This window comes from Limanda limanda, chromosome 14 (genome assembly GCF_963576545.1).
Source record: "Limanda limanda chromosome 14, fLimLim1.1, whole genome shotgun sequence".
Lineage (NCBI taxonomy): Eukaryota > Metazoa > Chordata > Actinopteri > Pleuronectiformes > Pleuronectidae > Limanda > Limanda limanda.
The window spans coordinates 17,604,746-17,632,207 of NC_083649.1; the positions used below are offsets into that span (position 1 = coordinate 17,604,746).

Consider the following 27,462-nt stretch of genomic DNA (forward strand, 5'->3'; position numbering starts at 1 on the left):
ATGTGTGTGCTAATGGACGCTTCCTCCGGGGGGCTGCTTCTGACGGAGCCTCGACGACGGATCGCTCAGTGCTGCGGTCAGGTGAGCTCCGGCTCCCCCCGCTCCGCTGAGCAGATGGTTCAGTCCACATGCAGTGTAGAGTTGTTGCTGAGGAGGTTCCTCCACACACCGTGGAACCTGCTCTCATCCCGGGTCCCGAGGCTGGAAGCTGCGCTGCTTCTTCCAACATGTCCCCGTCTTCTCACCGGAGCTACCGCGGAGGACACGGCGTACTCGCGTTTCTCCACGTTTTGTGCAGTATTACAGGTGAGTCCTGGTTCTCTTCCCCCCCGCTAGTCTTCTCTGTTTGTTCCGCGGACGCTACACAGAAGTTTGGAGAGGGAGATCCGAGCTCCGAGCACGAATCCCGGGGAAAACCGGCGACCAGCTCGATCTCCCGCCGGCGGGATCAGTGGAAGTTTAGCAAGTTGAGCAGGTGTCCTCTGCAGATTCAAGCAAACTTGGTTTTAAGTTCACTTGCAACGTATCGGGAAAGAGGTAGCTAGCCGGCACCACCACCACCACCCCCACCGCGGAGGATGGCGCGACCCGAGGCTGCCATAGAAACCCTCCATAGAAACCTCCGAGGAGCACACCGTCACATCCATGAACGTGCACACACGCACCTGGCCTCCACTTGGGTCCGTGCACAGTTGGTGGGGGGGCACATTAGCTCCTGGAACATCTTCTGTTGAGGTGATGTGCAGCTGCGGGGTTGTCTAATGTTCCCGAACTGTTTGGGAACTTGCACGTGCGCCACCGGAGATGAGGGAACGCACGACGGCACCTTGCACGTCTGCACCTCTACAGTCTATGGTCTGCACCTCTATATATACAGTCTATGGTCTGCACCGAGGAGGCTCAGACGCCATGTGTCTGCTGGGAAGCCTCGGGCTCCCAATTCACTCAGGTTTGTGTGAGACAGCAGCACAGAGTTTCGGGTTCTGCACAGAACTCAATAAGTTCAGTTATTAAGGAATTTATAATATATATAAATGTCCAAAATGTTGGGGGATTTGGCTAAAATTGTTATTCTGGGTCTTTGATAAGTGTTTGGCAATATTGCACATGTCTCACTGAGATATGGGTGAATTGGGCCAGACTATTATGTTTGCTCCCTAGTTTTCCACTTACCATTGCTGAAGCTAGGAAAAGGACAATGTTGACTGAACTTCTTTGTAATACACTTCAATGCAGCAGTGTCACAAGCTACATCCAAACTACATCTATATAGATTTGAGTCAAATACCGTCTTAAATTTAAACTTCAAAACTTTGTGTTATTCTGTTAAACGGTATTAAATTGCAATCATTTTCTTTCGAAGTCGTAGAGACTTTGGAGAGAACAAAAGTTCAGTCCTAAACAGACTGATCACCTCCTTCCCCTCCAAGTTGAAGCACAGAGACCGTTGATACTTTGACTTGCTTCACTTTAAGTCTGCTATACATTTCAATGAGGTAGTTGACCTTGTGCCTTTGTTGAATGTAGAATAGATGCACACACCCGTACAGCTAATAACGTTAAGCCTTAAAGGGCAACAAACACTGAATTCTCCTGTACACATCGTATGTGTCATTAAAGATGCATTAATCCTATTTTTTACCATAAGGAAGCAGAAAAGAAGAATGAGTCATGTAATGTCTCTATCTTATAAAGTTGGTATAGTTTACATGTTGACTACTTGTACATCCAGCAGAGAGTATGTTTCTCACATGTTCATGAGAACAACCATTCAGAAAATGTGCATTCATTAAAACAAAAAATGAGTTATCAAAAAATGCTTAATCCTCCATAACATTGATTCAATACATAGATTTAATTGATATTTACAGTATTCATATTTAAAATAATTAACAATTTATGTGCATCAATTAATTAACAAGTATATTACATTACATTTATCCAAAGAGACTTACAATAAGTGCATTCAACTAAGAGTACAAAACCGGAACAACAAAAATCAAGAAAGCCAAACTACAAACAGCTATAGGCAAGGGGATGTATTCTCTCTTGCGTCTCCTTCTTGTCCCCTAAACTTGCACAAAACAATTGCCAAGTCTGCAGGGACTTGAGTTATTTTGGGGTAGTGACTTCCCTCCTTTACTGGCTTAGGTTGATAAGTGTGTGACACCATGAGACATTAATTACAGAGACTGTAATGGCCCTCCACAGTCTTATTTATCCTGCGGGGAAAATGTTTTCAGAATAGCATGAGAGCTTGAATGTAGTACTTTATGTTATTACTTCATCAAATACATAGTACATTACTCTCTCCATTCACTTATACATTCATATCACATGAATGTTGGGATTTCTTGTCTTTTCGCAGTTTTAAATGCATCAAAAGATGCAAGTAGTAAATACCTGCACAGGAAAAAATTGCTCTACAGCACCAGTATTAAGAAACTCCATTGTGTAACTTTTTAAGATGTATTCTATTTAATGTTCACAGAGTAAAGTTTGCCCAGAATTATTCAAACATCAAAATTCATTAAAAATTTTTTTTCTAAAATTAAATTAATCTAATCACTGGGCCCTGAGCTGATTTCCAACTGATGATTTCCAGCCAGGAAGCCAATTTAAGAACATGCATGTGAATAATTCAGCAAAAAAGTTGATTTGAAGGTCAAATAAGATCAATATGTCGAACGACTATTTTCAATCCTCTCTCTCCTGCTCTGGACAGCTGCCTCGGCTACTTCCACCTAACACCATCACCATTTATGTTCTGATTTCCACTTTTAGCAAGACACGCTGCCCTCTGGCAAGACACTCATATTAATACATCGCTGCCACATAAGTGGTGCATGTGAAGGTAGTATTGACTAAAGTGAGAACGAGCTGCAGAGTATCCCTGGGGAGCAGAGTGTCCTTGATGACTGAATAAATTTGTGTGTGTCTGCGTGTGTGGTGTATGTATGTTGTTGGGACCTCAATCTGAGTCACAATTTAGGGACTTTACCTACCTTATCGGGATAAAGACCAAATACCCATCATGTAAGTCTTTCAATTTTAAGGTGAAGACATTATTAGCGTTTAGGGGGTAAGGCTTGCGTGTTTGTGTGTTGCATTTGCAAGCATAACTGAAAGTGTCTCTTTGATGATATAAGATGGCAAAAACTTGAAGGACTTTTCTCTCTGGAGGCAGAAGACGAAGAGAGAGAACTATGTTATTGCTATGTCAGATAGTCGTCATATAAGATCAGATAGACTTTGCTCCTTACTTTAATTGCTCCCTTATTCTGAGTTGGAGAAACGAGGACATGCTTATGTAAGGTTGTCGTCATGTCACCAGTGAGCATTTTATATAGCCACTATACCTCTTCCTTAACATATTGTGTTCGGTAAAGGAGAAATGTTGCTTCTTTCCTCCTAACTGAGCTGTTATTCTTATCATCTAACCTCATCATTGTACATGACAAATACAGTCAATGGTAAAAGTCTGTTTCTACTTGATGAAAAGGGTCACACACAGTGTACTGCACAGTTACCATCTGGATTGAGGTGTGCCATTTTGAACAGTTTATACAAAACACAAATAATATGCATTGTGTTTTCATTCAGAAAGTCTGAATCGTTTATATGTCTGTTTCCACTGGTTTATTTACTTAAGCTTGGGGCCATTTTTTCATATGCAGAGCAGCTTTTTTCATTGGAGGAAGCTGTGATCTTTGTGTTGTGCAAACTGTGGGATATGGAAGTAATCGAAAAGGAAGGCCGCCATATATGTGAGCATGGCTCTTCAACTGGAGGCACATTCAAACTATTCATTTGCTTTTCATTATACCGCCACACCAGCAACAGCCATTGATGGAGCCATTATGTCTACAAGTTGTACATCCGTCCATCTGTTTGTGCATCACATTCTCATGTGCTAAAACTCAATAAACCCTTGAGGCAATTTTTTCAAATTTGGCACAAACTTCTTCTTGTACTAAAATAGACTGAAAAGAGTTTGGTTGTCGAATGGCAAGGTCATGGTGTCCTCAAAAAACACATAATTAGCCATAACTCAAAAATTCATGCCCTTACATTTTTACATAAATTATTACATTTAGTATCCAAACGGGGAAATAAGTGATGGAGTTGTATCGCAGGAACAAACTTCTGTTGTAATGCAGAGTTCTTGGTGCCGGCCAAAAAGTGTAAAAACAGTGTGGTAGACTAAACCAGACCATGATCTGCGCAATACTTCTAAGGTTATATATGCCATATCCAATGTCACACTTGTATATCAGCATCTCTGACAAAAATGCTTTGTTGGCCACAAATGGCATTGGCGTGATATACTCTATTGCAACTGTGTCAGTACGACATCTTATGATTGTAGCATTTGCCAAACAAATTCTAAATATTGGTAACAGCAAGTTAGCCTATATTAACAACCCCTACTCTAATCAGTCACCTAGGAAAACTAAAATGACACATTACCAATCACATTACTAACTAATTTAGGTGAACAGCCAGTTCTAAGTACAGATGGACCACTTTAGCAGCTCGTTAGCTCTACATCTTAGAAAAAAACAACCAATAATGACTCTGATCCTTCTTTTTGCCGAGAAACATGGTTTCTTCACTGGAGGGAATTCTTAAAAGTCGCCCACACATGAACACATTCAGACAAATCTGTTTTTTTATGGGCATCTAACTATTGTTCTTAGTTAAACATTTCGAACATATTCTTTTTAATGCAGCGCATCCCTGATGATGAGTTTTTGTCATCAGTGAATTCAGCTAATTTCCAGTACTATGTGTATTTCTATCTTTGTGAGGACCGGATTTACTTTTAGCCAGTTTTCACAACTTCAAGAGGCTGTTTGAGGGATAAGACTTTACTGCAGGGTTGAGGTAAATGTAAGGGTTGGGGTTAGGCATTAAGCTGTTAAGGTTAAAGTTGGTGTAAAGGGCTAGAGAATGTAATGTGTAAAAGAGTGTCTTAAAAAAATAGATAGAAGTAAGTATGTGTGCTATTGTGTGTATTTTATTGTCCGTTGATATCAATGTATTGCTCTCTTGCACATGAATTCAGCATAAGTCTATCAACAGACTCCAAAACTTTACATGTCCCCACTGATATATCCTCCCTTTTCTCTGCATGAGTAACACAATGACTCATTATGCCCACTCTTCCAAAAATGAATGCTCTCAAGATTCCGTTTTCTATTTTAAATATTTGGCTTGTATTTCAGATATTTATTTACAGCCCAATCTGGGCAAAACATAGAAACTGTTAATTCAATTGCTGTGCCAATTCTCAAAAGTTGATTAATAATTATTTTGAATTCAATACAATATTTATTGCCAAATTTGGCTAATACATCAATTGAATTGGTTAAACTGTCACATTAATCCTGAAGCTCTTATAACTAACCTTGTAATTAACACCTGAACCCAAAGTTGGTGGAAACTGACAAAAACTAGAAGCACTGTCAAACAAGTAACACGTTAACAATACAATTAAATAAATATAAAATAATTCCTTTTTTTCATACTTGATGGGAAGGGACATTTCCTTCTACAGTATTATTGGTTGAGGACATGGCCTTTTCAGAGATGGAGCTGTTTTTGGCAAAACAACAATAGAATATTTGGAGTCAGTTGCCAAGCAGCGCAGCAGGTTTTGATTTACGATGATGTCTTCCTGCTGGCAGCTTGTTGCAATTAGTGATGTGCTTGAAGGCTCTGGCAGTCTAGTGGTGTTATATTTTCTTTTCTACATCAGTAACGTAATTCCTGTGTTTTCTGTTTGCCAGAGTCCTGGCGATCTATATTTCCTCTCAGCAGTGTTTCATACGTGACTTTCCTCTCGCCTCTCTTCACTCAGCCTTCTTTTTATTCTCTCAGCGATGATGTCATCGCCATGTGTTAGCATATCTCTTCCCAGCTTTTTCTTTTTTCCTTTTTTTCCCCTGCCGGTCGCAGTCTGTTCTCCTCGTATCCCTTTGACTTTCCTCAACGCGATGTTGAGCGCCTGCTTTCAAGACACGCCACATTTCTGACAAGTGCAGGTGAAGGAGTGCATGGGCTAGTTATATTTGGACAAAGGGCACATAGACGGCCTGCTTTTGATTTCTGAATTCAGGTCAGGAGGAGGAAATATATACAGAAGAAACAATTTAATCAAATGAACAGTCAGTCATACACTCGGCTGTATGTTACATGTTTGAAAACGCCCAACACCTGCTGTGGTGATATCAAGCTCTGAATCTAGTCTGATAAATGTAAAGGTAAGCACATAACTTATACACATTTTTGATAGAGATAATAGCAGAAACGCTTTTTACCCACTGATTCCTGTTTACCTGTATGGGCTCAGGGACGAAATGTTTATGGGAGAGGCTAAGTACACCATAGACAGGTTACCGAGGCCAACAGAGACAAACCTATAGTCACAGCTATTGTCAATTCAGATTCTCCAATCAACCAGTGTACCCAGATAAACCTGGGGAGAACATTCAAACTCCACACAGAGACTCCTGGACAAACTGGGATTCGAACCTTCTTGATGTGAGGTGACAGGATTTACCACTGCACAAAGGAGCCGCCCTATGTATACAAATTTACCAATGTCAAAACTTCTGTATTTCAGATTATTTCTCAACTTTCAGCTCTAATATCCATACAAACTTTTCACCAAATATTGGTTTTAGTTTCAAACGCCTTTCAGACATGTTCCTTCATGGCTCAGTATTTAATAAAAGGCAACTATTTAGATTCTTATTTTATATTTCTCTGCAGTGAATTTCTCACAAAGAAGACTGGCTCTGAATATGTACAAATTGACAGCTAAAGTACTAATTCGTCTACAGGGATTATGCTTCAAAAAAGTGAGCCTAGTACATTGGAAAGATGTTGTAATAATCAAAGATGTAAAAGGAAAGAAGTGTAAGGATTTTTTTTTTCAAACTGTTTTAATTAATACTGTCATTGGAATTATCCAAAACCTTTGCAGATGTACATGATGGCATGTGGCTTCAATTCTGTTTTTCTATGTGTCTTCCCAGGTTTGTGCTGCAGTCAGGTAGTGGTACCTCAGAGTGTGAGTGCTGTGCTGGGGAAGAATGTGACATTGGAGTGTAGGGTGGAAATTGACTTGGTCGCGGAAATAAACCTCACTCTCACCCAGAGTTCCTGGGAGCGCCGCTTACCTTCAGGCTCCGTCACCTTGGCGGTCTACAGCCCTGATTTTGGCAGCTCCATCCCAGAGCTCAGTCACCGCTTGCATTTCCGCTCACCCTCCTTTTACGATGCCTCCATCGTCCTGGAAAACGTGGGCTTTGCTGACGTCGGGATCTACACCTGTAATGCCGCTACATTTCCTATGGGAAACTTTCAAGCCTCCACTACGCTCAATGTGCTCGGTAAGTATTTGTAGCATGTGTGATATTGAGTATTTATCAAATATGAATAATCTGCATTGGGTATGGACAAAACAAGATATTTGAGGTTTATTGTGTTTGGTGTTTTTCAATTGTTGTATTCTCTCATTTGAGAAAATAACAGACAAATAATGGAATTAATAGTTAGAACCCTATTGCAAAGCTGTGGATACTGACTCTTCAATTATATTCTTTTGAAAGGAATCAAATTAAGTAGATTTGGTTCAGGCAGTGCTTGCTATTAATTTCCAGATTGTTTGGGCTGGATGATTTGTCGAGCTCAATATCAAAGTAGTTGTAACAATGTTTTTTAGATATATCAAGATATACTAAATGTATCCAAATTCACATATAACATGTTTAAATCCTTAATGGGATAAACTGGAGATGGAATTCCTCAGCAAATAGAGGAGAACAATGACTTTTACAGCATCAGATAACAGTGTTGTGAGTCCTGTATTAGCCCTTGTTTATAAGGGCTTGTTGAGTAATAGCAGGTTCCAATTCTGTGTTTCCATGTGCATCACAGGTTGTCAATGCTGGCTCACAGACACTGTGCATGTGTGTGCTCACTTTGTTCAGAGAACAGATCACAGGGATGGTTAGAGTTGCTAATGGTGGTTTGGACTTGGTTGTAGTGGGAGAAGTGAAGGAAATTTAATTAAAGCTGGGGGGAAATAAAACTGGTATTGATTTAAAAAAAGAAAGATGTCCTCAAAAGGATGTTGAAATTCTAACGCGTGTCTCCCGCCTTGTTGTTTGTTCTCTCTTAATCACAGTGGAGCCGAAGGTCTACGTGTCAGCAGGTTCAACCGCCCTGATCGATGGTGGCAATGAAACCGTGGTGGCCACCTGTATCGCTGAGCGGGCTCGGCCCCCCGCGGAAGTGTCCTGGGAGTCCAACCTGTTTGGCCAGTCAGAAGTGCAGCTGTTCGACGAGGTCAACGGCACCACCAGCACACAGGTGCGCTACCTCTGGCAGCCCACACGCCACGTCCAAGGCCATGCGCTCACCTGTGTGGTCCGCCACCCAGCGCTGCTGAGTGACTTCAGGATCCCATACCAGGTCAACGTGCAGTGTGAGTGTCTCTATGGGCTGAAAGAGCCTTATATCAAACGTGTAGATTATTATTGATTGTGTTCTGCTACAAGGCTTTCATTTCCTCTGCCAATGAGGTTATGTTTTCTACCCTGGTCTGTTTTTTTTGTGAGTAAGTTTACACAAAAACAATTGAAAGAATTCCCACCAAACTTTGAGTAAAAATGTTGATGTTTTAATGGAAAAAAAACAGGCACATTTAGGAAAACGATATCTACAATTTAGTGAAATTTGCTGCAGCTTGATCTAAGTAAAGGGGACTGTTGGGCTGTGGTGAAGGTATGTAATCCATTGAGTGCCATCCTAGATTGACATGTTTGAATAACTTGTAATAAATGTTTTTGGATTAAATGTTTTTTAAATGTTATAAAAGCACAATTATTAGACTTGTCAGAATAAATGCCAATTAAGGTTCAAGTTTAGCTGCCATTTGATGAGGACATAACACGACAGCCTAAACCTTAAAACATTGTGTTAAACACAAAGTACAGTCTTAAAAGTGATGGTATTTAATTTCCTACAGCAGACAATTGATAGCCCTTGGCCTTGTCGGTGTTGATGTTTGATTTATTTGAAGCACATCAACAACAATCCACTTTGGAAGCAGCTGTATTGATGGAGATGAAATGTGTCTGGATGAAAAGGACTAGCCACTCAGGCTCCTCACAGGTGTTGATTATGGTTTAAGAAAGGCTGTCCTTGGTGTTTTCTGTCATTCTTCTTTTTTTTTTAACAGTCAATAGGCTTTTCTGCGTCAGTACATTGCTACTATGTGTAGCCCTTAACTGAAAACAGTGTTTTCTGTCACTACATATCTATACTTTATGGGGTACAAATTTGTATTTTTAAATGATATACAAATCGACTGGTGGAAGGGGTAAAATAACCCACATGGCAATATTTTAGTTTGACAGATGACTTTTATTAGGGTCTGAGTAACTGTTTTGTGACAGATGGCAGCAACAAAGGATTTTATGCTCATTCGGTGCCGGCACAGTGACAGTTCCAAACATAAAACATAGCAAACATTTATCCATGGAACAATGCCCTGCATTCTGTAGTTTAAGTAGCTGAACAAATAGCAACGAACAGAGGAGCTGTCTTAATATAGACATCTGTGAAAACCCCATGATAACTTGGCACTGAAGAGAACTGGAGAACATTGTTGTTGACCTGGATTTAAAATGTACAACTCATCATAGCATGCAAGTGACGACGGTTAGTACCTCTGTAGCTGCTGCCTTTCATCTTATAGTTTCCTAAACATCTTTGTGCATATTTGGATGACAAAACGACCAACCCCAGACTCCATATAATGTTACTCACTAACTAGGAAAATTATCATCTTGTAATAAATACTGTGTCACACTCACAACTGAATTATTTTTAACGTATGCATACCAGGTATACCTGCTTGGTTTACCTGTTTAACACTAGAGCAGTAACGCTGCTAGCCATTTTGGTACCCTAAGCATAACTCCTTTATGATGCCCCCCCGAGAAAAAAACGTTTGTTTCTGCCAGTTTAACATTTTATTAAAACGAAAAAGGAAAATCTACTTTGTAAGCCAAGTACACAGAACAGCCAAAACATACATACACACAAGTATTGGGATGTGCAAAATCTTTGTCGAAATTAAATAGTCATCCATAAATACAAACTTAAAAGCAGAAGTATGCAAGTTAGCAATCTTCTTCAATAAAGAAAAGATTAAGAAGCAGAGAATTCACACAATTTTACTTAACTTTGTAAACACACTATGTAGAACAGCTAAAACACACATTCAAGTAAAGTCCAAAATCAAAATATTCAAACAAAGAATCTTATACCGGAAAAATTATAAACATTTAATACTGTAAGCATGCAGCCAAGGTGCTCTCCCCCTTTATTTATCAATTGTTTGATAAATCTAATCTAATATAAAAGCATAATAGAATGTAAAGTAACATCTAGCTGGCGTCAGTTAGGCCTACTTATAAAATGCATAATGTTTTACAGTAAAATCTCAATTTAGCTTGCACCTTAGTTATAACATATTTGAGTGTGCTAACATTAGCAATAACGTCAGCTAGTTTGAGGTGTATGCACAGGCTAATCATTAACGAAGCATCGTAACTTTTTGAGCAATTAAATATATCTCTTGTTCTGCCTGTTTTGTGATATACATGCCTAAAAGGTGCCTGATATTTCTATACTGAAATAATATCGGCATTATAATTGTAAGCTATTTTATTTAATGACGTTATTGTCGAGGGTTGATTTGTATTTCCTGTTCTAAGGGTTGTTGGTAGTGACTCTTATTTTGAAAGGGTTTTTTAAAGGAAAGGGTTCTGTGATAAGTTGCAAAGTGAGCAGAGAATAAACGTGTGTGCTGTGCCGAGCGCATGACCTGCTCTCGTGTCCTTTGTCGGCTGAGGCCGGACCTATGATACAACTAAACGCTCGGCTACATAATTATTATAACTATGAGGATTTTTCAGTTGCCTATTTTTTGGTGCCCCCTTAGGACTTGGTGTCCTATGCACAGCGCGTAGTTCGCATTATGGGAGCTGCGGCGCTGCAATAGAGCCTCACCAATAAAGGTTTTTAGGACTGAGGACTTTTAAGACTGATATTGGAGTAAAACCTTTTTTTATTTATAAATAAAAATACAGAAATTGCAATGGAAATTATTCAAACGATGTTGTTATCAACCCCTTATTAAAAAAAATTGTAGTTGAGGCTTTAACATTTTTTATAAATAACTATGAAGAAAAGGGGAAAGTGCTGCATATGCACTTTCCTATGAATGTGTGTGACTGGGTTTATGTAAAACTGTACTGTAAAGCGGTTCGGTCAAGACTAGACAAGCGCTATATAAATACAGACCATTTATCATTAATAAAAACAAACACAAATACGTCAGAATATTTTGAATTTTAATTATTAAAATTAATTAATGAATACAAAATTTCATATTGGTGCTGTGGCGGCAATTTTACCATTTTGGCATTGATTGATGGAAGGGACTACTTTGATGTATAGAAAGATGAACAAATGGATTCCCTTAGCTATCAGGGTGTTGCTCAAGCAACTGATGTTATATGACCTCCTCACTTACAGGGTCACCTAACGAAGACTTCACAGGAAAGGGGATGTGAGTGGGTTGTAAAACATTGATAAGGGATCCTTGAAAACAGATGTTTCACTCAAGGGGCCTGAGAACCAGTAGAAGACAGGATACTGATCATCTATTTCTAAAGATCAAAAAGGTTAATTGATAACATGTGTTCCTCTTACAGGAGGAGCATGTAAAATGTATAAGAGTGTTGTGTGTCCTTTATGTCATTGCTCATTGTATGAAAACTTTGCCATGGTTTTGTACTGTGATGCCCATCTGCAGATGTAGAATTAAACTTCCAGAAAGAACAATTGTTATGACTTGTGTTTGAATATTGAGAAAATTCCACGACAGTGCATATTCGTAAACATAGTCATCAGGACCACTGTTCAGTCTGTACAATACATTTGTTCTTGGGTTCTGATTTGTCAGTATTACATTATTTTTTGTCTTTCTGTAGTTGCTCCTGACATCTCAGTTGTGGGCTACGATGGAGACTGGTATGTGGGTCGGGAAAATGTTCAAATGACTTGCAAGGCCAACGCAAACCCACCAGCTCATCACTTCAGATGGATCAGGTCTGTATGTCTCTGTGCGAGACCTTTTCTGAGGTTTTTACAGATTTCTGAAGATAAGCAACTGAAACGTAATGTTTACTTTATTTAAGTCTGTCACATAATTTTAAATAGAATAAAGTAATATTAAATGTCACACGATTGCATAATAGGATGTTTGTTGTAAGTGTGCTTGTGTCTAAATGTTGTGTCTTTTGTGTGTCACAGATTGGACAGTGAAATGCCAGAAGGGGTGGAAATAGCGAATAGCACTCTGCTCTTCCTGCGTCCCCTTCAGCGGAAGGATTCTGGAGTATACAGGTGTGAGGTTGCCAATGACATCAACCTCCGCAGTCGGGACGTGCGCATTCTCATACAAGGTGAGTGAAGTGTACACACCAGAACACAGCTGACTCCTATTGCCTTCTCCCTTAGGAAGCATTGTGCGTGCATGCAGGTCATGGAAGGTATCACTGCCTGTGACATTGTCCTTCAAGCTGAAACGTGACACTGTATCACTCCTGCTCATCCTCGACATACTGCAGGTCTATCACACCCACGGCACAGTGTGTTGGCACTGATAATAGTGATAATATTAGGTTGAGGTTTAATTGCATGCTGATTAACATTAGGTCTCCAGATGTTCAAAAGGGAAGTTCAGCCGCCAAACAGCTGCAAAGATTTAAGGCCTCTTCAGACCGTAGTGCACCGCCTCTGCTCCGTTCTCTTGGCTTTGCATCTGAGTGTGTCATGTCACTCTGTTGTGTTTGATGAGCATGTTCATCTGGTTTCATGAACTCGCTCTTGTCTGTGGAAGCCCTCTCACTGAATGATGCTCTGATTATGATGTGATTTTCTCTCTACATCTTTCCCGTTTCCTTTCTGTGTTTCTTGTATTTCTGCACGTGTCAAGCAGTAAGAGGCGAAACCCTGCAGCCTGACGGAGATGATGTCCCAGATTCATAAAAGATTTACTAGTTCTTCTCAACTCCTATTTATTATTTATCATCCATATTTCATTTTCCTTTGAGAGGACCTGTACGGGTATGCATAAGCTTACACGTGTTGGTGTTCTCTCGGTTCTGTGTGTGTTAGTTGCTGTGGGTTTGCTCACACATGTAAGTTTGACTGCTTCTGCATGGAGTTGGACTGAGACTACAAACGTTTGGGTTCGTGTTACTTAGCTCTCAGATGTGAATCTTTTCCTCACATCTGGACAGGCACTGAGGTTAAAATGGCAGAGCCATTTAGCAGCTCCATTAGTGCTTTTAGACTTTCCATTACTTGAGCTCCCTATGATTATGGCTGTTTGCTTTTCAGTTGTCTGGCTCCACCGCTAATATAGTTCACAGTAATAGTGTTGTAATATGTTATAAAATATTGTCAATGCCTCATTTTACTCACATAATATTAAGTATTTTCTCATGCAAGGTACGGAATTATTTAAGTATGTACTCCTGTGCAAAAATGCATAGTCAGGAAATGTAGGGGTGTCTCTTTAAGTAACATTATTAGTTCACCTCAGTAAGTCACACATTTTTTGTAATAAATAGCTATTGTGTGTAATGGTAATGTTATAGTTTACACTTTTTCATTCAATCCATTGGCTATTTGGCTATTTCAAATGTTATTATTTGTTTTTATGTAGTTGCATCAACTCAACCCCTTTGAGAAATTTAACAGCAAATAAAACCGTAATAAAACGTGGCCAATGAGTTAAAAGTGTACGTCTTAGGCCTGGGCAATAAAACAATATCTATTTTTTTCTATAAAATTTGTATACCTAGAAATATAACAAAGGTTTGATATTTATTGATATATTCCTTATGCATTGTTTAACCATAGTGTCGATTTTTAAGCTGATCTTTTAACTTTTGTCATTCTCTACTCGTAATGAAGAGTTTAAAACCACAACCATCACTTAGGAGCAAAAATTGGTTTAATACTTAAAAAATAATATAATAATATGATGGTATTTCTATAATTGTGATAATTATCAATATCGACTGATATTTAATTTGTTTTATTCTAATTTTTTTATTTAATTCTTAAGAATTACTGACCTGTTACAAAGCTGCACTCATTAAGTGTAACAGGCAGTGGTCAAAAAAAGATTATATACACTACTATTAAACTGAATGGACATAAAACTACCTGGGTGAAGTTAAAAAACGTATTTCATGTGACCATTCAAACTTGGCATGTAGGTAGTGGGGTAAACGTGAATCTAAAATGTAGTAATGTGGATGTAGCTGTAGGAGAATATTAAAAACTCATTCATCCATCAACTAATATAACCATTTATTTAAACCCACCAGATTCTAGTGTCTGTTTTACGCATGTCTAGTATTCTTTGTTTAATTATTGAACACTGCACCTGGAAGTTCTGAAGAGTTGGCAGTGTAGACCTGAGTTTGCTGAGACCATGTACCATGCATAGTTTAGTATGTGTGGTAGTTTAGTTGATGTTTTTTTAACCTATCCTTTCTTAGTAAAATCCTGATGTAGTTGGCATTGACAATCTCTGCTTCTCTGTCTGTTCATCTCTCCCTTCCATCATCTACTCCCCTCTTACCCTCCTCTCCTCCACTAGATCCTCCCACCATGCCTTCCACCATTACTGCTCCTGTCCTAGCTGGCTCTGCCTCCTCCACCTTAGTGGATGATAAGGGCCATGTCTTCCTCGTCTCCCCCACACGCGAAGCCCTACCTGAGAGTAATCTTGGTTCCGTAGTGGGTGGTGCTGTGGGTGGGACCTTGTTCCTGCTACTGCTGCTGTCTATCGTAGGCGTGTATTACCTACGCAAACAGCAGACTTTCCACGGGAATTACTCCACCCAGCCGTACCTGGGTCCCAATCACCTCCATAAAGCGCCTACGCAGCACGAGCTCCGCCCAACCAAAGCCGGCAGCAGCTCCTTCCGCCGAGACCACGACCGGGAGGAGTGGGGCGACCGCCAGCTCAAACAAGAACATAGCGGCTATAACGGAAAGGAGTATCCCCCTAATGGCTTCACTAGGGCAATGAGGGAGAGCAGTCACCTCTGCAATGAGCAGAATCACCAGCGTGAACACACACATTATTCTAGCCCACGGCAGGCCCAACTCCCGCATCCGCCGAAACCACAGGGAAACGGCTCCTCCTACCAGTCAGATGACTGCTACGATAGCGGGACTGATGCGGACTATGTCTCTCACACAGATGGCTCGGTCATCTCGCGTAGGGAGTTGTTCGTTTGACAAGCTACATGATTCTGCAGGAGCAGAAATGCTACATAAATAGGAAGTTTTCATTTATTTGATTAGAAAGAAGAACCACATTATTTCGGTTTTGTACGCACACAGTCTCAGTTCTTTAATTTTCTTGTTCTACAAGCGTCCTGGACAACACTTGATCTAAAGTTTCTCTTTGTCATGGGGACAGACTGTGGACTGTTCAGTCCCACACCTACATGCCTACAGAGGTGGGCATGTCACTAGTTTGTGTGTGCAGAGTCTAACAAAAGACGTAAGTATGTGCTGTTTCTGCCTTACTACATGGACTGCCAATGTATTTCGTATTACTATTGTGGTTCAGTGGTGTGAAAGCCTTCACATGTTAGAAGAAAGTTGTTTTTGTTTTTTCAACAAAATCTGCCCTTTTTGGGCTATGTGATGCTTATTTGTATATATGTTTCTATTGATTACATTGAGTACAGTTACTTTAAAAGACCTCTGATTATAATTGGCCAATAGTTAAGAATGGTGCAGAACCCGATTGGAAATAAATTAATTTTCCCTAAATTCAGTATAGGGCACAGCAGAGGCTGTATAAGCTGGTTCAAAAAAGGCCTTGCTGAGAAATCACTATCCCTCCATGCTTAGTGACCTCGTGCTCATACATATTATTGCACTTCCCTTTGCATAACTTAATAGTGGGCAAACCGGATCATCAGACCTTGTTTAAATTACCGCAATGGGAGACTTGTGAGGTCGAGGACTTGACCACCGATGTCCTAGTAACGTCCTTTAAAACTGATGGCCCAGAGTGGGAAACTTAAGAGCATTTCTACCGTACGTCCTCAGCTCGTCTTATATCCCCAGGAGGCAGAGGTGGAGAGAGGCTAAGCAGTGAAGCCTGTGTGCATGAGGCACAATCCACTGTAGCAACAGACTCTGTCTGTCACACAGTCGAACTTTGATATGCAAATTTGCCACACCATCCTCTCTGTTCAGTGCAAGTAGAAATAAGTTAGAATATTATTCATATTTATTTGTATCCCTCGCATGGTGGTTATGGATATGGTTGTGTATTCGCTCTCAAGCCCCAAACCAGGACTCTGGGAAATTGTTTGGATGTTTGAAGCAGGCCGTCAGGATGGCAGCCACCATGCACTGGCCTCCTTGTCCCAAAGTATTTTGTCTCACAAAGAAATCATTCAGGAGTGCAGCCAGGACACAATTACACATAACTACCCATGGTCTAATTTCACTACTCTCAGTAATCTGTTGAAACAAGAAGCAATTACAATCTGAGGCATTAATAGGCTTATTGTGGCTTATCCATGTATGCAACTGCCCACTCTAATCATACTAACCAGTTATTTGAAGCATTTATGCTAACCATTACTTTTATAACAGATAAATCAGACAAATTAGATATTTTGTGCTGGATATGCTGTCTCTGTCACCTGTGGTTATCAAACTGTCCACTCAGCGCTTTATCCACAGCACAGTGCTTACTCATCAGAAGGGACAGACAATTTGTTTTAGTGCACTGATGATTAAATCTCTCACTTTGAATAGTGATAAAAATAATCTGGCTTGAGTTTCATCTAATTCGGTATTTATTTGTTACCAGCCTTATTTTACTGCCCATTATGGTGCTGCAACGTTTGCAGGAGAATGACTGAACTGAGGTCTAAGTGTATTTCATAAGTCAGTGTCTAGTGGTTCAGGAGTCAAAGCTATTACAGAATACAAGATACATCTCAGTTTTTGTATGTGACACAGATAAAAAGTGTTAAACAGTTCACCAGACTGCATGGAGGATATCCCACAGTTTCTTTCATGTACACTAGTGTTTGTGAATACATGACCACTTCAGTAGTGTGGTCACCTTTACAATATTTGCAGCCAGATGCCAAATATTTGTTTAACTTACATTATAGATATAATATGATGATGACAGTGTGTCTCACATAAGTATTAAGTGAGTAGGTAGCAAGTGATTATTATTATGTAGCTTCTATAAACGCCTAACGTATCACTTTTGTATACAGGGTCTTCTAGCCTGAAATAGAAATGAAAAGATGCTATCTGGCCACTTTAATATTACAGCAAGAATCGAGAAAATGGGATTTATTTATATTGTTATGAACCTGCACTAATTTGTCAGAGTGTGAATCTTGCGGAGTGAGTAGGCTGCGCTATCTCTGTGAGATTTAATAATATTCCCCTGTAACTTGCAAGTGGAAAATATGACTCCTGTGCTCTTGTTCCAAGTGTTATTACAGATGCTGTGCAGTGCAGTAGGACTAAAATACACTAAGCTTCCCATTATAATAATTACCAGTTTTAAACCAGTTATATTATTTTGATTACTTCACACTACGAGTGTGATGAGACAAGTTTTGGATTAATGTACCCTGGTATAGAGATTTCTTGCCTAAAACAATACACTTGATAATCTACTCAACACACTGTTGAATGTTTTGAGACTATTTCTTTGGTAGAATGTAGATCCCATGACAACTAACCAGGGGTTTTATTTTTTTTATTTGATGTAATTTTCCAAAACTATGGAAAACTAGATTGGCATGTCTCTGTTATTGCCCAACAGTCTCCTTAAAACATATCAAGCCGCACCAAATTTCATGAACTAATATATCCTTTCACTTAACATGTTGGATTTTATTCCATTAAGATCCACATATTATTTCCTGCCAAATCTGTGAAAAATGAGAAAAAATCCTGGTTTTGATCTGCCCCTATGTCCACACCCTAACTATTAGTTAATGGCAAAAAAAAACCCGACTCAAAACACAACCTTCTTGGTGGAGGTAGAAAACAACATTCCATTTGTCTTCATTGTATTTGGCTGGTGGTTAAACCATCAGAGAACGACTCCGCAAAACCTGGGTCTGTCAATCCCAACTGAAATGTAAAATAGTTAGACATCAAAGAGTTTGAGTGACCTGATGCTTTAATGGGAGTACAGTAAGAAGTGTACAGCTTGATCATTTGTGAACCACAAAACCTCATTTTAAGTTGTGTTCTTGATTTTTTTTTTTCTTCAAATGTTGCTGACACCTATGATTTCAGTATTTCACATACATGCAGAAAGCAACAGGAAGCACAGCAGCCTCACCCTGTTGTTTTGTTTGCTTCTATGCACTAAGACGGAAATTCCACTAATCAATATATCATTTTTGCTGCCCTGCACCTGGATTAATGAAGTTCTTTTGTACTGTGACATTTTGTATAGACGTCAGTCCTCAATATCTTCAGGAGATGTCCTTCACTTTGAGTTGAGAAATACAACTATAGTGCCTTAGATACCTAGACGAAGACATTTCTGTGTTTTCTTATAATAGGATGTGGCGACCTTATTTGTTGCTCTGAGATTTTCTTTGTTAATGTTTTGTTTTTGATTTTTTTTCTGCATAATGTTTGTTGGGAGGATTCAGTTGTCAGTTGTGCCATATTCACTTCTCAGCCCTTGTTCCTATGATGGTTATTGATGCAGTATATTTACAAATCTAGAGGCATTAAAACACACACAAAGATGATGCTGAAATATATCTTAATTTAAAATGAGTTAAATTTCTACTTTGTGTGTGTGTGTCAGGGTCTGTTTGTTTTTTGTTAAATCACTGTTGTTAAAAAGACTGAAGAGTGAACTTCAGTCTCACCTTGTTCCAATGCACCTTGTGGTCATGTTTGTTTTTGTATATACAGAAGGAAATGTAAAATGTAACAACAGTGAAGCATTATTTTTGTCAATCGTTCTGACAAACTTTAGTTGAATAAAGCACCTTAGCACCTGTGAGTGATTCTCTCTGGAGGTTTTTCAGCACGCCATTACTCCGACTGCTCAGTCTCAGCCTCTTTGTGCTTCTGTAAATGACATCATCTCTCACTCCCTAACGCATAATGCTGCATAACCACCCCCCCAAACCCAGTACGCACGTGTGGGGCGCCGTTCATGATGTAATCCAAAATCCTTTTTTTTTTCTCCACTTCACCTTATCTCCATTACGCTTTCATATCTGAGAATCAGAGGTTTGATTTATTGCCTTAGCTTTAAATACAATGGTGGAATGGTGAGCGGTTCCTGTCCTGTGGAGAGTGTTTGGGGAGATCGAGCAGCACCTCTGCTCTCCATGTGTCCTCTTGTTTGCTTTGTTTCAGAGCAGAAAGGCCCTCGCTCTCCCCTACAGCTCCTCTCCTTTGTGAATTCAACCCCCCTTGTGTCTTTCTCCCACTCTCTTCCAGCTGGTAAAATTAAATGCTGAGTGTTTATGTCTGGCCCAAAGTCCCCACTCTCCAGCCCATTGACTGTCCCCATGGCAACAAGCTCATCTGGAGCTGCTGATGGAGGCTGTCTTCCCACAAGCGCTACCTGGCCACAGAAAAGTGGGAGGGAGAGGGGATGCCAGGGAGTGTGAGCGTGGAGCAAAGAGGTTAAATGTGCTGCTGTGAAAGGCGAGAGCAAAAAGGGAAAATTAGCCACTGGAATTGAAAATGGCCCATTATGTTCTGCTGCACTGCAGAGCGCTCCTCTGGCTCGGAGGGCATATCATGCCAATGTGACCTTGACACCGTTCAGCATGGACCCCAGGTCTTCACGACAAACGCAATTCCCTCTGAACGTCTTTATTTCAGCCGACCTCGCTGTCTTCTATAGACCTTATCATGGTCGCAGCAGCAGTTGTTGTCACTGACCTTGAAATGGGGCATGCACAGTCTGAAAATACACGGCGGAGCAGATCAGTATATAGCGACAAATGATGTCAGACGGCAATGCTTGCATTTTTTTGAGACTTGTGAGGAAGATCAGTGGATTTGCTTTTTGCCTGCACACCAAAACAGTTTCCAAGGAGACTTTTCAGAAAACACAAAGAAGCGAGCGAACGTCTCGAGCAGCGAGAGGGAGGAAGCGCTGACGTCTGTTTACGAGACACTTTGATAATAACTCCCCGGCAGAAGTGGGATCAAATTGTTACCATCATTGAGCTGAAAATATTGAAATAGATGACACACTGCCTGCAGCCCTAATATCTCCCTCCCCCCTGCTCCCCGAGGGGGCTGTTGTCTGGGCATTAGTTGACCCTTGACCCTGGTGGGTAGATTTTGGGACTGGGGTGTTAGGGGTGGGGGGGGGGGGTCAGGGTTAGCCTATGCTCCACCGCTTCTCCTCAGTTGACCAAGGTGCACAGTGTTCAATTCATAATGAGCGTGTCAGCCTCTGACCTGGATGAGCGATTGGCGTGCACTTTCTTCCCGGCTTCCCAGGGATGACGTGCGTCTGATAAAGTGCTGAAGTAGAAGAGACGGAGAAGTTCTTGTGCCGGAGCCAGATCCCCGCATGGGGACAGTTGATCCACGACTAACACCACTAATCCCAGCCCCTCCAGAACGGATGGTATTTGAACAAATGAGATGTTCAAATGGGACAAATTTCAACAGAACATTAATAAATATGTTTACGCATATCATTGCCCTAAATCTTATTTTTAGCTAAACAACTCAAGTAAGAAGCACCATGGGAGATTAATAATGTATTAAGATGCACCTTAATTTTGTCTAACCTCAAAATGTCCCTATGATAACATAAGATAAGTGTATACTGGTGAGTGATTAAACCTCATAAACCCCTGAAGGTGTTTCTCGCTTGTTGGGTCTAAAGCACTTTTTATTTCTAGTCACGTCATGAATGTGAGAAATTGTCTCCAGACATTAAAGCAGGCGACATAATGAACTGCTTTTATAAAGGCCTTTTGATCAACTCAAGAGTCTCTTGTCATAGCTCAGCCGCCATCGAAGGTAATCGAACGGTTATTAACTGTTAGAGGACGCTGTGAAGGGAGCAGAGGGGGAGCGGAAGAAGTGGCTTTCAGCGGCTGAGCTAAGAAGTCCCAGTTTGTGCAATCTGCATCATAATTGAACTGTTATTTAAGGATTCTTGTCTCAGCCTTTTTGCCGTTGTTTTTTTTCTTCCGCCCCCAACTCAACATCTTCCTAAACCAACTGGAATTGACCAGTGGGCATTTTGTTTTGTTTTTCCTTGTCATGTTTTGTCCTCCATGTTCCTCCAGTGTCCCATAATCACAGTAACCCATAAACAGCTGATTGGCCGAAGCTCGCTGTTCTGTGAGTTTAATGCATCTTAATCACTGATTAATCCTAATCCCCTCAGTGGACAACATGGAGCATATGCAAGCATATGGTCTGACAAAGCTAATTCTGCAGACACAACAATTGTATCCTGTCCACACACAAAACAATGGAGGGGGAGGATGGATGGATGGATAACAATATAAAAGCTTAAAAAGTGGGATATTAACCAATGTATTTTATGTCATAGAATAAAACATTAAAATTAACCTTATTTCACGCATCTGACAAAAAAAACAAAATGTCCAGATTTTAGAGGGGAAATAATCAGAGCAGTTAAGAGCATGGTTAAAACCAGCAGAGACTTAAACACTTCATTTACTTTTTTGGTTTATCGTATGTGGAATATTTATAATTTGATTAACATTTAAACCAACCAATGAAGTGAGTGTGTCTTGTTGGAGGTATTTCTTAAAGGGCCCCTGTCTTGTAGTTTTGCTGACTGGATAATGCAGATGCTAAGGCTCTGTCGTTTTTGCAAGTAGATGGTGACGTGTGGACATAAATGTTGTCGTTACTCCCCTTGCCTTCAGGGGGAAACTGTGGAACTGAAGCTAAATGTACCCAGATGACACTGTGTCCTTGTTAGACAAATATTCAATGCCCCCCTGACTACGTTGACAGAAAATCCAAACAATATGAGCTTAATTTCCTCTAGCACAGGCCTTTGAGTCTGTCCCTTCTTCTCTCATGTTGACGTTATTATAATGAGTCTCTCCCTCCTCTGTTTCAGGCCAGTCTCAGGCAGAGAGGTCAAACGCCGTGGCCGTGGCCGGAGCTGTCATGGGCGCAGTCCTCGCCCTCTTCCTCATCGTCATCTTCATCATCGTGATCCTCACTTCTCGCAAGGCCCAGCAGCCAGCCTTCACCGACAAAGTGTAAGCGTGACAAATAATTCATGCCGCACAACATGCTCGGATGGTTATTAGTGACACGAGAACTCGCGGGGTTGACTGGAGCCCATCGTCGGGTTCAAGGAGTTGTTCCCTCCCCCCGCGGAGAGAGCTGCGGAGGAGCGTGGCCCGGGAGCAGGGAGGCTGCGGGACAAGGTTGAGGGGTGGCAGATGATTGCTGTCTTGGCAGCCAGCCCTTGTGCTGTTTTGATGCATCTGTTCCTGTAGTGCACCAGCGCTCGTGTTAATGTTAGAAGAAGCAAAGAAGAAGAAGAACTTTGAGGTTAAATTATTTACAGAAGAAGCTGGGTCACACTGCCAGAGACCCGTGATTGACATTTCCCCGTGTGTGTGTGTGTGTGTGTGTGTGTGTGTTTGGGTTTGTGTGTGTCTGTGCTTGCCTCTTGTTCTTTGTTTCGTCTGTCTCTGTTGTGTCTTCTCTAAATAACTGTGACAGATGGTAAATTTTGGACTGAACAGGATCTTTTATGTCTTCTAGTCCGTGAGGATAAAACCTGGAGGGTTTATTCTGATTAAGTCTGCTTCAATTTATCATTAGAGTCCACACAGCAACACATATGTGCACGATATGTGGCCAATCCTGCCGATCGACCTGCTACCCCATACATACAAATCATTATTATGAACCTGTGGAGCATATCTGCAAGGTTGCAGGTTGATCCCCTCATCCATCCTTGTTAGCGTGTCATTGCGCACGCTCACTCCACAGCCGCTGTTCAATTTCTCAGCTGTGGTGTCCCCCCCCAGTATCTCAAATACTTTCTCACTGTCCTGTCAAAGATGTGTGACGTACCTTTCTTCCAAACATTTTCACCTTTTTTACATTGCGTATCCTCGTTTCGGTGACAGCGGCCTCTTCAGGGAAATTTGAAAAACATTTGCTGTGCACGCTTCAGAGTGAGTTTCAGACTGAGTGATTATATAACAGTGTTGGTGAAAATAGCCCACCTACAATTGCTGCTGATTGTCTGAACACTGGTAGAAAACCGCATGAGCTGTGAGGGGGAAATGCGGTGTAGAGGGCCCGGCATCACAGTGTACTGACACTACAGGGTGGTATAGGTATCTGTGTGTTAGTCCGTGGTCAATGCCGTGACAAACTTAGCATCTTAAGTGTGACCGTGGTCGGTCCCAGTGGGATAATGGGGGGATGGAGCGGGCGGCTGGACGCAGGACCTCGTCCCTCTCCGTCATCACAAGCAGGCGTGAGTGGAGGACAGCAGGTCACTGAGACACTAACTGTAATCTCCTACCAGCCCTCATCTAATGTATGAAAGAGAAGCAGAGCATCAAGTGATATACAGTGTTAGAAAAATCAATGCCTGTCATGACATGGTTTTACAAATGGCCAAGGTCAGTCCCCAGGTTCGGTTAAGTAGTGGACGGGGATTTCAATAAATGAGGGAATGACTCTGGCTTCAGCGTTTTACAGAGGTTTAGAGGAACAGCTTTCAAAAATCTGAAGATGTACTATCATGTATGAAAGTCCATCACCCTTATACCTGTGTTGTCAAATATCCTAAACCCTACTGATTTAGTCATGATGCCGTTAGTTTCACTGGATGCCAGCACACAGGGACACGTGATTGATTTAGTAGTGTTTTTCCATAAAACTTAGAAGACTTGCAAGAGAAAGGGTTTTGAAAATAGTCGATGCAGCAGAGGCTGGTGAACTTAATGTGTGATCTTTAAGCCCGACTCGAGATAACCTGGATGACATCACTGTGACATCATCAGAGTTATTCTCTCAGACTTAAAAATGCGACAAGAGGTGTTCCTCCAGCCGCTCATCCTAAAATTGTATTGGGTAATTGATTTTATACCAAGCAGAAACAATCACTAGAATAATTGTATTATTCTCTTCTCATTTCTATGCCTCTGTGCTGGGGACAGCCTGTGGCCAGAAGCAGTGTGTCTTTATTATACAATAACACAATATCTCACCCTGAGGGAATTTCTTCAAATTTGCTACAATGTTCATTTGGAATCAAGGTTAAACTGATACGATTTTGGTGGTTAAAGGACAAGGTCACAGTGAATGTGATATATCAGGAACACACAATAACCTTGCATCCGGCACAATCATACACCAGGCCTCATTGATGACCTAGTATTTGGGGTTCAAAGGTCAAGGTCACTGACTTCACACAACTATTTTTTTACGCATTATGAACACCTTATCTGAAGGAACGCTTCAAGATAGTATTTTCAAATTTGACTCAAATGTTCCCTTAGACTCACAGATCAATTAATTAGATTATGGTGTTTATAGTTCAGTGGTCAAGGTCATGGTGGCCACACAGAACACTTGTGTAGGGGATTTCTTAAAATTTTCACCAGTTGTCACCTGGACTTGAAGATGAACAGATTTCAGAGGCAAAAGGTGAAAGTGACCTTATTTGAATCTGGGAAAATAATGAAACTGAAACTGCACTGCTTTGTGGAGAAACAACCACAGGGTGCTATTCCTAGCTTCTTAAAGGTAATCACGAAAGCTGAAATCTCTCCATCCTCTCTCTGTTTCTCTGAAGGATTGACCTTCCTCCGACACACAAGCCGCCTCCTCCCTATTCTGAGAGACCGCCGGTGGTACCTCTGGGGGTCCACGCATCACAAGTGGCCTGGCTCTGTCAGGTAACACCCCCTCCAGACACACACACACACACACACACACACTACACTCCTCTTGTGTATCTGAATTCTTGTATCTACAAGGCTAACATTAACGTTTGGTATAGATCAAAATGATGAGCACTGAGTCACAATAGGAAGTAATAAGAAACTAACTGACAGCATCCGTTTTTATTACGTAGGAGGCCTGATGGCTGTACTCATTTACTATGTAAGATAGTTCAATTTTTAATTTGGGTTCTCAGCTCAACTCGCGAGTTTCATACGCGTCTACTTTTTTTTAGCCTTACCCAGAGCGTTACTCAGTCTTTTTTTTCTTCAAGCGTATCACGACTTTCGGAGGCTCTGACTTAAGACATCACATGAGAAGATAAGACTGTTTGGGGGTTTTGTGAGGAGTCGCTGGATATGAATGATGACACATAAGTGTGTAATTCATTTGTGTTGTTTTTTTACATGAAGAATCGCAAGGCAGAGCGCAGGTACGGGCTGAGTGACGGGCAGGGCCCACCCCCAACAAGGCAGAGGCCGCAAAGCACCACCCAGCAGCCGCCCCGCCTGGAGTGGGCATGTCATCAGAGTGGGACCGACCGCGTTTACATCAACCGCCTTGAACACTATGTGTGACGGACACCAGGAACCCAGTCCAACAAGCAGCTGACAGACATTCACTCTGTCCGACTAACACTGAAGGGAAAAGACTCACTTTGCAGGCAGGTTTTACACATTTTCATTAAATTTTCCTTTTCCTTGCTATCTTCAATTCTTAAACATTTTGGACAATCCACTTATTTCATTTCATGTTGAGAGTTAGATGGAAAGATGAGTCAATATGAAGTTGTGGCCGGCAGCTAGTTAGCTTAGCTTAGCATAAAGACTGGAAGCAGGGGGTAATAGCTAGCCTGGCTTCTGCAGTAAACATTTCCTACCCCTTTTCAATAACGCAAATTAAGTGCGTTTCACCGTCAAAACATTCCTTTAATTGTTTTATTTTACTTTTGAATTTTCGTTTTGCAAATATTCAATATTTATCAGTATTCAGTGTTTGATATCACTTAGATGGGGTTTTAGAAATCACATGACCAAGACAGCAAAACTCTCATTATCTGCCTCCCCCAATCACTTTGTGGAGTATCCTAGATTTTAGACTGAAATGAGGAAGAGCTGAGGGTCGTATTCATCCACATGTCTGTGATATTCCCCCGTCAATGAGGGTAGCGTGAAGCATAAATCTGAGGACTCTGTATTCTCAGGCATATCACTACTCCTCAAACCAGGCCAGATCCAAACTTCTGAGGTCCACTGAGACCAGGTGTACTTACTGCAACACAGACCCACACTGGGATTAATTAAGGTATCTTGTCCCACGTCTGTGATTTGCTGCTGTAATGTTATGACACAATGCTTTTTGGCAGCAGAAACTGTAGAATTTTAAATGTGTAGCCTCTGTCTCAGAGTCATAATCTACTAATCAGTGGGTACAATACTGTGACACATTACTGATATCAGTGTTTACATATATATATTTATATATGCTGTAGAAACTGCACTTAAACTGAGTGAAATGTTGCTCTTTTATAATATACTGTGAATTTCAAAGTGGAGAACTAACTGTTTTAAGTGCCATATTTACATTTTGAGGGTATTTCCTCAAAATGCTGTGATGTATTTTATTGATTTATTAACTAAATTGGGAGTTTGTGTTCTGTAAGTGGCCTTCCGATGAAACCCATCATCAGTTCTCTGACTGTAACATCACAAAATCACATGCCAAGGAATAACAGAGGGGACTATTACAAGAAAGAAAAACTTCTGACCAGCTGTGTTAAATCAGAAGTCTCTGCAGTAGCGTGTCTAACAACCTTCTATAAGGGAACAGTCTCAGAGATGGAGGCTGATGTGGAAACAAGAGAGGAAGACCTTGAAGATTTGAGAGAGAGTTTGAATTGACGTATTTGAGAAAAGATCATCTCAAGGTCACATTCACATTGCATCCACTGAGATTCTTACAACAGATAGTTTTTTACCCAGCAACATTTAGAGTAGATGAATCAGTATTTGTGTTGGAGGAGCCGTGACTCATGTTGTATTGGCGACAGTGTTTGGATTCATTTATTTCTATAAATCAGTCAGAGGGATCTTTAGCTGACACTCTCCAAGAGGGACATCTAGTGGTCAAATGTGTCACTGTAAGCATCGCCATCACTGCATATACAGCAAAAGAATACAATTGAAGTCTGCTCAATTTCTTGGAATTTTAAGATGAATAATAATATGTGTAGTTTCATTATTTGTATATGATTAAGTTGTGATCATATTAGTTAATATGAAAAGTTGATATGTCAACTGTTTGGAAATACAAAATCAG

At 40.8% G+C, this 27,462-nt stretch overlaps 1 protein-coding gene across 1 annotated transcript; it reads left to right on the top strand.

Moving 5' to 3' along the window:
• LOC133018992 (nectin-3-like protein) lies at positions 1-25,721 on the top strand. The gene is made up of 9 exons (XM_061085332.1): positions 1-292; positions 7,044-7,400; positions 8,198-8,497; positions 12,078-12,195; positions 12,400-12,551; positions 14,765-15,391; positions 22,283-22,427; positions 24,995-25,097; positions 25,557-25,721. Exons 1-9 carry the CDS (start codon positions 1-3, stop codon positions 25,719-25,721), a joined length of 2,259 nt encoding a protein of 752 aa, XP_060941315.1.
• The last annotated feature ends 1,741 nt before the right edge of the window (positions 25,722-27,462 follow it).

Excerpts from the sequence above, each read along its gene's own strand:
- LOC133018992 (XM_061085332.1), top strand. The coding sequence starts at position 1 with ATGTGTGTGCTAATGGACGCTTCCTCCGGGGGGCTGCTTCTGACGGAG. Across the intron at positions 7,401-8,197 it reads CACTACGCTCAATGTGCTCG|TGGAGCCGAAGGTCTACGTG; the intron begins GTAAGTATTTGT and ends TCTTAATCACAG. Across the intron at positions 22,428-24,994 it reads CCAGCCTTCACCGACAAAGT|GATTGACCTTCCTCCGACAC; the intron begins GTAAGCGTGACA and ends GTTTCTCTGAAG.